This window comes from Hylobates moloch, unplaced genomic scaffold (genome assembly GCF_009828535.3).
Source record: "Hylobates moloch isolate HMO894 unplaced genomic scaffold, HMol_V3 SCAFFOLD_9, whole genome shotgun sequence".
Classification (NCBI taxonomy): Eukaryota; Metazoa; Chordata; class Mammalia; order Primates; family Hylobatidae; genus Hylobates; species Hylobates moloch.
Genome location: NW_026652284.1, coordinates 25352697 through 25366904, shown reverse-complemented (window position 1 = coordinate 25366904; position 14208 = coordinate 25352697). Strand labels below are relative to the sequence as shown.

The 14208-nt window shown below is 44.0% G+C and overlaps 1 protein-coding gene across 2 annotated transcripts in view; it reads right to left on the bottom strand.

Moving 5' to 3' along the window:
- WDTC1 (WD and tetratricopeptide repeats 1) overlaps window positions 1-10735 on the bottom strand; it is a 56478-nt gene extending 45743 nt beyond the window's left edge. For both annotated transcript variants that reach the window (XM_032759451.2, XM_058444255.1), the window contains exons 1-2: window positions 10587-10735; window positions 8448-8531 (exon numbers count right to left, since the gene is read on the bottom strand). In XM_032759451.2, the coding sequence (XP_032615342.1) occupies window positions 8448-8531; window positions 10587-10634 (132 nt within the window). In that variant the 5' untranslated portion in view covers window positions 10635-10735. The remainder of the gene's footprint in view (window positions 1-8447; window positions 8532-10586) is intronic.
- Window positions 10736-14208: the final 3473 nt, after the last annotated feature.

Genomic DNA, 14208 nt, shown 5'->3' with positions numbered 1-14208 from the left:
ATAACATAACATAACATAACATAACATAACATAACATAACATTAACATAACATAACAACATAACATAAAATACAAAAAGTAAATTACATGAGTTAGTTGGCATCCCACTTCCCAACTTTGTTGATTTAATTTTACTTTTTGAAAACATAAAGTCTCAACATGGTTCTAAAAGTAAACAGGCATGGTGGCTCGCACCTGTAATCCCAACATCTTGGGAGGCTGTGGCAGGCAGGTCACTTGAGGCCAGGAATTTGAGACCAGCCTAGCAAACATGGTGAAACCTTGTCTCTACTCAAAATACAAAAATTAGCTGGGCATGGTGGCAGATGCCTGTCATCCCAGCTACTCAGGAGGTTGAGGCACATGAATTGCTTGAACCCAGGAGGCGGAGGTTGCAGTGAGCCAAGATCACGTCACTGCACTCCAGCCTGGGCAACAGAGACAGGCTCTGTCTCAAAATAAAAATAAAATAAATAAAAGTAAAAACTACAAAAAGGTCCACAGAAGAGTTACTCACCTTTCTCTACCCTTCTACCTTATACCTCCCACCCGCTGGAGTGACCAATTGCATTAGTTTCTCCTTATCCATCCTGTGCTTGCCTCTGTTTACAAAAACCATGCAGGTGCATATATCAATTCTTTTTTTTTTTTTTTTTTTTTTTTTTTTTGAGACAGAGTCTCGCTCTTTCACCCAGGCTGGAGTGCAGTGGCGCAATCTCGGCTCACTGCAGGCTCCGCCCCCCGGGGTTCACGCCATTCTCCTGCCTCAGCCTCCCGAGTAGCTGGGACTACAGGCGCCCGCCACCTCGCCCGGCTAATTTTTTGTATTTTTAGTAGAGACGGGGTTTCACCGTGTTAGCCAGGATGGTCTCGACCTCCTGACCTCGTGATCCGCCCACCTCGGCCTCCCAAAGTGCTGGGATTACAGGCGTGAGCCACTGCGCCCGGCCGCATATATCAATTCTTATCCTCCCTGTTACACCAAAATTGGCAAAAATTATATTAAAATGGCCCTCAAGCATGTGGAATATATATTAAACTTCATTCATAAGAGAAATGTAACTTAAAACTATACTGAGACACTTTTCACTAGTTAGAATGATAAAAAAAAAATTCAAAAGCTCAACCACATAGTCTACTGATGAGTTATGGAGAAACAGGCACATTCATGCATTGCTAGTGGAAAGACAAAATGGTGCAACTCCCATGGTGAAGAATTTGGCAACATCTGTTTTGTTTGTTTGTTTATTTTTGAGATAGGATCTTACTCTGTTGCCTAGGCTGTTTTATTATTTTAATTTTTAATTTTTTGAGGGAGAGTCGCTCTGTTGCCCAGGCTGGAGTGCAGTGGCACAATCTTGGCTCACTGCAACCTCCACGTCCTCCCAGGCTCAAGCGATTGTTGTGCCTCAGGCTCCCAAGTAGCTGGGACCACAGGGGTGTGTCACCACCCCTGGCTAATTTTTGTATTTTTAGTAGAGACGGGGTTTCACCGTGTTAGCCAGGCTGGTCTCCAACTCCTGAGCTCAAGTAATCCGCCTGCCTTGGCCCCCCAAAGTGCTGGGATTACAGCACTTGCCCTAATTATACCTCTTAAATGTCTCTCAAATCCACTGACTTCTCTCCATCCAAATTACTGTTATTTTAGTTCAGGTAACCCATCACCTCTTCCTGAATCACTGTCATAACCTCTTAACTGGTTCTGCCTGTCTCCAGTTTAAACTCCTGCAATCTATTCTTCATTTTGAAGCCAACATTAATTTTTTAAAAAGCATAACTCTGCCCAGGCATGGTGGCTCATGTCTGTAATCCCAGCACTTTGAGAGGCCAAGTGGGTGGACTACATGAGCCTAGGGGTTCAAAACCAGCCTGGGCAACACGGTAAAACCCTGTTTCTAACTAGCTGGGCATAGTGGTGCATGTCTGTAGTCCCAGCTACTCAGGAGGCTGAGGTAGGAGGATCACCCAAAGCCCAGAAGGTCAAGGCTATTGTGAGCCATGATCGCATCACTGCACTCCAGCCTGGGTGACAGAGCAAGACTCTGTCTCAAAAACAACAACAACAACGGCAACAAAAAAGGCCGGGCGCGGTGGCTCATGCCTGTAATCCCACCACTTTGGGAGGCTGAGGCGGGCGGATCACAAGGTCAGGCGTTCGAGACCAGCCTGGCCAATATGGTGAAACGTCGTCTCTACTAAAAATACAAAAATTAGCCAGGAGTGGTGGTGCACACCTGTAGTCCCAGCTACTCAGGAGGCTGAGGCAGAATTCCTTGAACCTGGGAGGCAGAGGTTGCAGTAAGCCGAGATTGCACCACTGCACTCCAGCCTGGGTGACAGAGCAATTCCATCTCAAAAAAAAAAAAAAAAAAAAACTCTGATCATGTTGCTCTTATGGTCAAAACCATTCAATGACTCTCCATTGTCCATAGTCTTCCATGTAGCCTACAACATCCTTCATTATGAACAGCCCATCCACACTTACCTCACCAACCTCATTTCTCATCCCTCTTCCACTTGGACTTTGTGACTAATTGTTCTCTTGAACTGAGTATTCTCTTTTCTCTCTTGCCACACTCATATGTTAGCCTAACATATTTACTGTTTTGTACTTTTTTTTTGAGGCAGTCCCACTCTGTTGCCCAAGTTGGAGTGCAGTGGTGTGATCATGGCTCACTGCAGCCTCAACCTCCTGGGCTCAAGCGATCCTACTGCTTCAGCCTCCCAAGTAGCTGGGACTATAGGCATGTGCCTCCACACCCGGCTGATTTTTTTTTTGGAGAAACAGGGCCTCCTTATGTTACCCAGGCTGGTCTTGAACTCCTTTCTGGACTCGCCATCCTCTCATCTCAGCCTTCCAAGGTGTTGGGATTTACAGGCATGAGCCACTGTACCCAGCCTATATTTTTAATTTAAAAAAGTACCTTGGGCTGGGCACAGTGGCTTATGCCTGTAATCCCAGCACTTTGGGAGGCTGAGGAGGGTGGACCACCTGAGGTCAGGAGTTCAAGACCAGCCTGGCCAACATAGTGAAACCCCATCTCTACTAAAAATACAAAAATTAGCTGGGTGTGGTGGCATGCACCTGTAGTCCCAGCTACTTGGGAGGCTGGGGCAGGAGAATCGCTTGAACCTGGGAGGCGGAGGTTGCAGTGAGCCAAGATCGCGCCACTGCACTCCAGCCTAGGTGACAGGGCAAAACTCCGTCTCAAAACACACACACACACACACACACACACACACACACACACACAAAAACAACCTAAAAAATTTAAAAAAAAAAAGTATCTTGAAAGCCAATCTGTCATCTCTCTGGCCTATCATTCTGCACTCATCTGTGAAATCTCTCTTTTTTCATGTTTTCATTTTTGATGGTATAGAGGCAGAGGTCTTGCCATGTTGCCCAGGCTGGTCTCGAACTTCTGAGCTCAAGTGATCCGCCTGCCACAGCCTCACAAAGTACTGAGATTACAGGAGTGAGCCACCATGCCTCGCCTGTGAAATTCTCAAAATGATGATGAACACATTGGGGTTTGAGAGAGAATATTTGTTGAGCATTATGTTTGATATAAGACTGAAGGAGTATGATAGGAGCAAAAGTTGGTACAAACACCATGGAAGGCAATTTTGGTAATATTTATCAAAATCACAGATGCGTATATCCTCTGACCTACAAATTCCACCCCAGGTATTCATCTGATAGGGATATAACTGCATGTGCCAAATGATGTCGTAAGGAACGACCTTGTACATGCAAAAAATTGTAAGTAATCTACATGTCTATTGGTATGGATAATTTAAGTAAATTATGGGTCCACATACACAGCAGAACACTCTGAACCATGAAAGAATTAGAAATTAGAAATATCTTATGTATTAATATGGTAAAATTATGAAAGTATCTTTTTAAAGATACTTCATTGTTTTAGACCTTATTTTTTTAGTAAGTTGTTGATTTTCTTACTGAAACAGTAAATATGTTAGGCTAACATTTGTGAGAAAAGGTAAGAATTTTACGCATAAAATTCCTCTGAAAGGATACTGAAACTCATTATATTAGTTGATTCCATGTAAGTGGATTAGGTAGCTGGGAAAAATAATGAGGAGATGACTTTTTAAACTTTTGAATTTGAACCATATGAATGTTGACCTATTAAAAAATAAGGTGAGTGGATCACTTGAGGACTGGAGTTTGAGACCAGCCTGGCCAACTTGGCGAAACTCCATCTCTAGCAAAATAAAAAAATTAGCTGGAGTTTGAGACCAGCCTGGCCAACCTGACGAAACTCCATCTCTAGCAAAATAAAAAAATTAGCTGGGTGTGATGGCATACACCTGTAATCCCAGCTACTCAGAAGGCTGAGGCACGAGAATTGCTTTAGCCCAGGAGGCAGAGGTTGCACTGAGACGAGATTGGCCACTGCACTACAGCCTAGGCGACAGAGTGAGGCCCTGTTGCCAAAAAAAAAAAAAAAAAAAAAAAAGAAAGTAACCCAAGTTAAATTGGAGGCTTTTTAAACAGTCAGCTCTGTAGGTACAAATTCTATCAACATACAGGAAGGGTAACAAATATCAAGACTAGCTAAAGTCTGAATTTTAAATGGACATAAAATGTAAACTATAAAGTCAAAAAGTAAAAATCAGACCAGATTATTAAGGTGGAAGCTAGAGAAATTGCATGGTTGAATGGGGATAAGGTTATGAAAGCTACCTCTAAATGTGGAAAATCAAAAAAGCCAATCACACGAACAGGTTTTTATTGAGCATCTACTAAATGTTTGACACTATGTCATAATAGTTCTCTTTCAGCTTCCCTTTGCATTTTTCAAAAGCATACAGAGTAGAAAATTGGAAAACCCAGGAAAAAATGTTTTGCCCAGATCGTAAAGAAAACATAACCAGTAACCACCAAAAGGCAGGAGCTTTTACTGTTGATTTTCCCTCTTATCCAACACTTACCTCCCACTAATCACCTTTTCTTAATGCCAAAGATAACCTATTATTGATTGACTAACATGAGGTTCATATGTGACAATGATGGAAATAAAACAGGGAAGGAAATGACTGAAGAAGTTATAAATAGCTAGATGCCATCAAATCAGCATCTTGGGACTGGTGTCTTAGGAAACTTTAAGAGCTTTCCATAAATAACAACAATAATGGCAGCTAAGGTTTGTTGTATGCCATGGACTTATACAATATACTGGACACTGTGCTAGGTCCTTTACATAAATTAACTTACACCTAAGAGACATTATTTTACAGATGAAGAAATGGCCTTTAGAAGTTAAACGACTTCTCCAAGTTCATATTGCTTATAGAGGTATTTTAATTACTATTTGGGGTAATACAAATAGTATTCCCTCCAACTCCAAACCAGGAAAGAGGAAAACAGATGGCTTTTTGAGAGTTAGACTGTAAAAATCAACACATTCGAGCTTTTTTTCCTCCTTGGCTACCATGATACCACGTTCTCCTCAGACCTCTATGGCTATTCTTTCTGTCTTCAGTGGGTAGAGGAAGAGGAAAAGTAGGTACTCTCTAAATGCTGAAACACCTTGGTTCTTGGTCCTGGACCCTTTTCTTGCTCCTCCTACTTTTCCCCCAGGAGATATTATTCAGGTATCCCATTCCATGGCTCTATAGAGCAGTGGTTCTTAACATTTTCAGTTTCAGGACCCCTTTACGCTATTAAAAATTACTGAGGATCCCAAAGAGCTTTTGTTTATATGGGTGATATCTGTCAATATTTATCACATTAGAAATTAAAATATATTTTTTTTCTGAGATGGAGTTTTGTGCTTGTTGCCCAGGTCTGGAGTGCAATGGCGAGATCTTGGCTCACTGCAACCTCCACCTCTGGGGTTCAAGCGATTCTCTTGCCTCAGCCTCCCAAGTTGCTGGGATTACAGGCATGCACCACCGTGGCTGACTGATTTTTGTATTTTTTTATAGAGATGGGCTTTCTCCATGTTGGTCAGGCTGGTCTCAAACTCCTGACCTCAGGTGATCCGCCCACCTCAGCCTCCCTAAGTGCTGGGATTACAGGCCTGAGCCACTGTGCCCGGCATTTTTTTTTTTTTTTTTTAACAGGGTCTCACTCTGTCACCCAGGCTGGAGTGCAGTGGCACAATCACAGCTCACTGCAGCCTTAACCTCCTGGGCCCAAGTGATTCTCCCATTTTAGCCTCCCAAATAGTTGGGACAAGTATGCACCACCATGCTTGGCTAATTCATTTTTTAAAAAATGTTTAGTAGAGACAAGGTCTCGCTATGTTGCCCAGGCTGGCATATTATTAATTCGCTAAAAAACAACAATAAAAAACACATTTTAAATGAAATAACTATATTTTCCAAGGCAAAGAATTTAATGAGAAGAGTGGCATTGTTTTACATTTTTGCAAACTTCTTTAATGTCTAGTTTAATGGAAGACCAGTAGATTCTCATCTGCTTTTGTATTCAGCCCATTGCAATGTCATTTTTGGTTGAAGTATATGAAAGAAATCCAGCCTCACAAAGAAGCTGGAATTGGAAGGAATATTTGAATAGCCTTTTCAGGTAACTGTGTATATCTTTCTTTGATACTATGCCAAAACTCAACAAGTACTAATTTCTTTTAAGATTATAGTGTGGGCTAGGCACAGTAGCTCACACCTGCAATCCAAGCACTTTGGGTGGTTGAGGCAGGTGAATGGCTTGAGCTCAGGAGTTTGAGACCAGCCTGGGCAACATGGTGAAACCCTGTCTCTACAAAAAAATACAAAAATTAGCTGGGCATGGTGGCATGTATCTGTAATCCCAGCTATTCAGGGGGCTGAGGCAGGAGGATCACTTGAGCCCGGGAAGTTGAGGCTGCAGTGAGCCATGATGGCACCACTGCATTCCAGCCTGGGCAACAATGCAAGACACTGTTTCAAAAAAAAAAAATTAGATTCAAAATGTGATCTTGGCTGGGTGAGGTGGCTCACGCCTGAATTCCCAGCACTTTGGGAGGCCAAGGTGAGAGACCTGTTTGAGGTAAGGAATTGGAGATCAGCTTGGGCAACATACCAAGACCCCAACTCTACCAAAAACAAAACAAAACAAAACAAAACAAAACAAAGACCCACAAAACACATGATGTTGAGGAAGAAAAGAGAATGGAACTAACATTGTGGAGTCTCTATGTCAGACACAATGAAAAAGCTGAATTTCTGGACCAAAGGTCTGGCCTATCCATGGACTGGACAGGACAAACTTGAACAAGTGTTTTGGTTTTTGGTTTTGTATTTTTTTAAACATTTTATTATTTTATTTTAATTTTTAGAGATGAGGTCTTGCTATATTGCTCAGGCTGGACTTGAAATCCTGGGCTCAAGCAATCCTGTCTCAGCCTCCCAAATAGCCGGGACCATAGACATGCGTCACTGAGCCTGGCCTTCTTTTATTTTTTTCTTTTTTGAGACAGAGTCTCGCTTTGTTGTCCAGGATGGAGTGCAGTGGCACTATCTTGGCTCACTGCAACTTCTGCCTCCTGGGTTCAAGCAATTCTCGTGCCTTAGCCTCCCGAATAGCTGGGATTACAGGCATGCACCACCATGCCTTGCTAATTTTGTATTTTTAGTAGAGTTGGGATTTCACCATGTTGGCCAGGCTGGTCTCAAACTCCTGACCTTAAGTGATCCACCCTCCTTGACCTCCCAAAGTGCTGCGAATACAGGCATGAGCTGGTCTTTTTTTTTTAAATACCTATTCTCAGTCTACATCCCTACAGCATTGCTTTGATGCTAAAATAAGAAAGTGTGTGTGTTTGTGTGTGTGTGCACGTATACATTATGTGTATATGTATATGAAAACACTATAAATTCTATATTCCTGTATATAGGTAGGAATCTGTATTCACTGCCCAAGCCAATAGTAAAAATAGTGGTATGGAATTGAACAAACTTTTTTAAAGCACAAAGCAAATAATATGTCCAAAAAAATAATTTAAGGCTAGGCACAGTGGCTCACACCTGTAATCCCAGTGGGAGGCCGAGGTGGGCGGATCACGAGGTCAGGAGATCAAGACCATCCTGGCTAACATGGTGAAACCCCGTCTCTACTAAAAATACAAAAAATTATCCGGGTGTGGTGGCGGGCGCCTGTAGTCCCAGCTACTCAGGAGGCTGAGGCAGGAGAATGGCGTGAACCCGGGAGGCGGAGCTTGCAGTGAGCAGAGATCGCGCCACTGCACTCCAGACTGGGTGACAGAGTGAGACTCCATCTCAAAAATAAAATAAAATAAAAAATAATAATTTATACGTGACTATGTCAATTGCTGATCTTGATTCAGATTTAGTTGTCTACTGGAGAAGTAACTGTCAGAGAAACACTTGTTTATGCCTTGATAAGGCCAAGAGGATTTCTGCAGGCAGAGAATGGACAGCAGGCCATCCGCATCTAGGGTGCAAACTGGATCTCTTACCTGCAGCTCTGCTTCCAGGCCCAGCCGCCGGATAAAGGGGTCAGTGACATGGTAGCGCCGCTCAAAGCTCAGGGCACCCCGCTCCTAGGGGACAGAAACAAATTCGTGCTTTCATTGATTCAATTAAATATGATTTATTATGTGCCTATTACATATCCAGCCCTTTCCTGGGCACCACAGGAGCTAAAGAAGACAACAAGGAACTGGCCTATAGGACTTTGTATTATTCTTGGGCAAGGATTAGAGAAGAATAGGAGACAGTAGTATATAATTAAGCACTAAGTTGTGCTGTTCAGTTTTTTTTTTTAAGAAAGCAAAAAATTTTTAAAAAGGAAAGAAGAAAAATTGGAAACAACAATAAGGAATAGTTCCATATTTAGCTTGGACAGGGTGGGCATCTTCTTTAGGGCACATATTGCACACAAAGGGAAAAAAAACCCCTGTTGATTCCGTGCCTCTAGGAAATGGCCCCTGTCTTTGAGGACCACCCAGTCTAATGAAATCACACACAAAAAACTTCCACAAATGGACAAAGCTAAAAGGATTCAGGGGCTGGGCATGGTGGCTCATGCCTGTAATCCCAGTACTTTGGGAGGCCAAGGAGGGCAGATCACCTGAGGTCAGGAGTTCAAGACCAGCCTGGCCAACATGGTATAACCCCATCTCTATTAAAAATACAAAATTAGCCAGGCATGGTGGCACGTGCCTGTAATTCCAGCTACTCGGGAGGCTGAGGTAAGAGAATCACTCAAACTCGGGAGGTGGAGGTTGCAGTGAGCCAAGATCATGCCACTGCACTCCAGCCTGGGCAACAAGAGCAAAACTCCATCTCAAAGAATAAAAATAAAAGTAAGATAAATAAAAGGATTCAGGGATGCAGGGAAAAATATACAAATATGCCAAGTACATGGCTGATGCAGAGGCACATACTCAATCCTTCTAAATGGTGACCACAGCTTATGCTGCATGCCACTTGATTTTTAAAAATTTGTAGTTAAAAATTTTTCTAGGTCAGGCATGGTGGCCATGCCTGTAATCCCAGCACTTTGGGAGGCCAATGCAGGTGGATCACGAGGTCAGGAGATCAAGATCTCCTGAGTAACACGGTGAAACCCCGTCTCTACTAAAAATACAAAAAATTAGCTGGGCGTGGTGGCAGGTGCCTGTAGTCCCAGCTACTTGGGAGGCTGAGGCAAGAGAATCGCTTGAACCCAGGAGGTGGAGTTTGCAGTGAGCCGAGATCACACCACTGCACTCCAGCCTGGGCAACAGAGCGACACTCTGTCTCAAAAAAAAAAAAAAAAAAAAAAAAAATTTTTTTTTTAGTACTTTTTAGCACTTAACTTGTCAAAGAACTTTCTCAAGCTCATTCAGATTTCATTCTCAAGGTCAGCCTACAGGCGGACAGCCATTATCATCATTTAACAACATAAAACTGAGGCACAGGAGGTAAAATGACTAAAGACCTATAGTTAGTTAATTAGGGTAGTGGTGAGATGAAGCTCCTGACTCCAGCTGGGGATTCTTACCAGTGCTGGAGAACATCATGCCTTGGTTTAATGTATTCCATTAAACCTCTATGGCTCCTTTTCTGAGGGTTTCTCTAACAAAGCCTGGGGCCACTTCACTAACTGAACTTGACTGCCCAGTCATCCATTTATCTCACAGGTATCAGAGTGTCTTCTACATACAAACTGCAGAGGACAGGCTTTAGCACAGGAGAGCCTCAAAGAGAATACAAGCAGAACTGGGACTAATACTCTCCCAGGATCTCTTACATATACAACTTGGCAGCTGGAGCAACATGAAGAAGTTATATTTGCTCTTGTGCACCACCTCCCCAACACAAGGATGTGTATGTATCTGCACAACACATTGACAGCTCCCCTCCCTTGCCAGCCTGCATTAATCTCAGCAGCCCAGGCACAAGTATGTGGAGAGAGTCTCCATGAAATCCATGTTCTTAGATAATACAAGATGGAGAGAAAGAGACGTTGATTCTAGTCCTGGGTCTGCCACTAACTAGCTATGTGACTTTAGGCAAGTCACAGACTGTAGATTTCAGTTTTTTCATCTGTAAAATCAATCTGTGGGAAAGAAAGGATCTCATGATCTGGTTCAGAAGTCTGGGCTGCTTACCTTGATCTGCCTACGGATGAGGTCTCTAGTTATGTTGACTTTTGCCATCTTTTCTTAATGGTTCAACAGAAGGAAGCTATAAAAGGATCTTCAGGACTCCTGAGCATTCCAGCCAAGCCCAGGTCCACAAAATACACATTTAATTACCTGGGAGAAAAAAAATCATCAAACTTTGGAGGATGGATAATAAGGTGACTCCCAAGACCTAATTCCACCCCTAAAACAGCCCACCCAGTGAACTGGCCCTTGCCTGTCATTTGTGGCATGGTGGGCTGGCCCTGCTCCATAGTGTTGAAAAACCTCTGGAATGGGTGAAGTGGGTGGGGAGAACAGTAGCACAGTCCCAACAAGCATTGGAACAAACACGGAAGGAATATGTTATGCTTCATCAGAAAATGGCAGGTTGGGTATAAGTATGAAGGATAATGGTAGCATATCCTTAAAGTTAGAACAAGGCAAAGCTAGAAAGACATCAAGTTTCACTTGCTCAGCAGGCATCTGTGGCAGCTCATCTGAACTTTTAGTTATGCTTCAAATCTCTGATCTTCAGCTTGGCCCTCCCCAAAACCAAATCAGTATCACAGAGAGAACTCTCAAGCCTCCAATAGATTCACAGAATCAAATGGTGTAAAGGAAATGTAATGGTGACTGTGTCCAAGACCCAACCTAATAAAGAAATCCTTCTTTAACATCCTGGTAGGGCCGGGCGTGGTGGCTCACGCCTGTAATCCCAGCACTTTGGGAGGCCGAGGTGGGCGGATCACAAGGTCAGGAGATCGAGACCATCCTGGCTAACACCATGAAACCCCGTCCCTACTAAAAATACAAAAAAATTAACTGGGCATGGTGGCGAGTGCCTGTAGTCCCAGCTACTCGGGAGGCTGAGGCAGGAGAATGGTGTGAACCTGGGAGGCAGAGCTTGCAGTGAGCCAACATTGTGCCACTGCATTCCAGCCTGGGCGACAGAGTGAGACTCCATCTCAAAACAAAACAAAAAAACAAAAACAAAAAACAAAAAAACAAACAAAAACATCCTGGTAGGTAGGCTTTTAGTCTCACTACTCTTTTTTTCCTTTTTTGAGACAGGGTCTCACTCTGTCACCCAGGCTGCAGTGAAGTGGCATGATCATGGCTCACTGTAGCCTCAACTTCCAAGGCTCAAGTGATCCTCCCATCTCAGCTTCCTGAGTAACTGAGATCACAGGTGCACACCACCTCTCCCAGCTAATTTTTTTTTTTTTTGTAGAGATGGAGTCTTGCCATCTTGCTGAAGCTGGTATTGAAATCCTGGGCTCAAGAGATCTGCCTACCTCAGCTTCCCAAAGTGCTGGGATTACAGGCATGAGCCACTGCGCCTGGCCTAGCCTTACCACTTGTTGAAGCAACCTATTCCTGTGTTATACAACTCTGATTGTTAAAAATAATAAGCAATTCTATTTCTGAGGATTTGCCATAAGAAAAAGAAAAGTCAGGTGTGGTGGTGCAGTGCTGTGCACCTGTAGTCCCAACTACTCAGGAGGCTGAGACAGGAGAATCACTTGAGCCCAGGAGTTCAAGTCCTCCTTGGGCAACATAGCAAGACTCTGCCTCTAAAAAAAGGAAAACAATTTTATCGTAAGAAAACTCAAAATATGGCTGGGCACAGTGGCTCATGCCTGTAATCAGCACTTTGGGAGGTTGAGGTGGGAGGACTACTTGAAGCCAGGTGTTAGAGACCAGCAGCAAAGTGAGACCTTATCTATACCAAAAAAAAAAAAAAAAAAGTTGGGCATGGTGGCATGCGCCTGTAGTCCCAGCTACTCAGGAGGCTGAGGTGGGAAGAGCACTTGAGCCCGGGAGTTTTGAGGCTGCAGTGAGCTATGATGACACCACTGCACTCCTGCTTGGGTGACAGAACAAGACCCTGTCTCTAAACAAATTAAAAATAAGTAAAATAATAAAAAGAAAACAATAGCTCTCTTTGGTTAATGATATGACTTTTTCTACTTTTTAATATTTTCAAAATTATTCTATAAAAGCACACTAATTTGTAATCAGATTTTAAAATACTAGACTTTCTTTTTTTTTTTTTTTTTTTTTTTTTTTTTTTCAGGAGGCTGAGGTGGGAAGAGCACTTGAGCCCGGGGGTTTTGAGGCTGGAGTGCGGTGGCGCGATCTCGGCTCACTGCAAGCTCTGCCTCCTGGGATCACGCCATTCTGCTGCCTCAGCCTCCCGAGTAGCTGGGACTACAGGCGCCTGCCACCACGCCCGGCTAATTTTTTTGTATTTTTAGTAGAGTCGGGGTTTCACCGTGTTAGCCAGGATGGTCTCGATCTCCTGACCTCGTGATCTGCCCGTCTCGGCCTCCCAAAGTGCTGGGATTACAGGCGTGAGCCACCGCGCCCGGCCAAAATACTAGACTTTCAAGGAAAGTTCTGCCTCCTCTCATTTTCACCTTTTAGTCCTGGTTCCACCTCTGAAGCCACACAGAAGTTTAGTCTTTCTTCCCAATGATGGCCCTTTGTGCTCAGAAGATGGCTCTCAGGGTCCACCAGTTCTCTCTGCCAACCCTGCCAGTCATTAGGACCTTACAAGGCTACTTTTCAATCTCTCACCAGCTGGCCTCCTCTCCTGAAATCACAGGTTTTTCACCTGATCTGTGAGCAGACTCCTTCCTTTCCTCTGTCATTTAACCACAAAAGAAAACTCGACACCTAAACATTATGTTATTGCAGATTGTTTTCCTTTAGTGCTAGGCATGCAGTAGGACAATAAAAAAAAACTCGCTACCAAATTAGATGTTCTCATTCAGCCCGAGTTCTTTGGGGCTAACGCCTCCATAATCAATTTTGGGATAACAAGCTCTTTCTTTCCCTCCATTCTTTCCTTCCCTCCCTCCCTCCCTTCCTTCCTTCCTCTTTTTCTTTTTTTTTTTTTTTTTGGCAGAGTCTCGCTCTGTTGCTTAGGCTGGAGTGCAGTGGCACAATCTTGGCTCACTGCAACCTCTGCCTCCCGGGTTCAAGTGATTCTCATGCCTCAGTCTCCCAAGTAGCTGGGACTACAGGCACCTGCCACCACGCCCGGCTAGTTTTTGTATTTTTAGCAGAGGCAGGGTTTCACTATGTTGACCAGGCTGGTCTCGAACTCCCGACCTCAGGTGATCCGCCCGCCTCAATCTCCCAAAGTGCTGGGATTACAGGTGTGAGCCACTGTGCCCAGCCATTTTTTTTTTGTAATTGAGATGGGGCCTCGTTATGTTGCCCAGGCTGTCTCAAACTCCTGGGCTCAAGCAACCCTCTCACCTTAGCCTCCCAAAGTGCTGGGATTACAGGCGTGAGCCACCGTGGCTGGCAGGATCATAAGCTCTTTAAAAGATAAGAACCGCCAGGTGCGGTGGCTCGTGCCTTAATCTCAGCACTCTGGGAGGCCGAGGCGGGCGGATCACGAGGTCAGGAGTTTGAGACCAGCCTGGCCAATATGGTGAAACCCCGTCTCTACTAAAAATACAAAAATTAGCCAGGTGTGGTGGCACACACCTGTAGTCCCAGCTACTCAGGAGGCTGAGAAAGGATAATCATTTGAACCCGGGAGGCGGAGGTTGCAGTGAGCCTAGTGTGCACCACTACACTCCAGCCTGAGTGA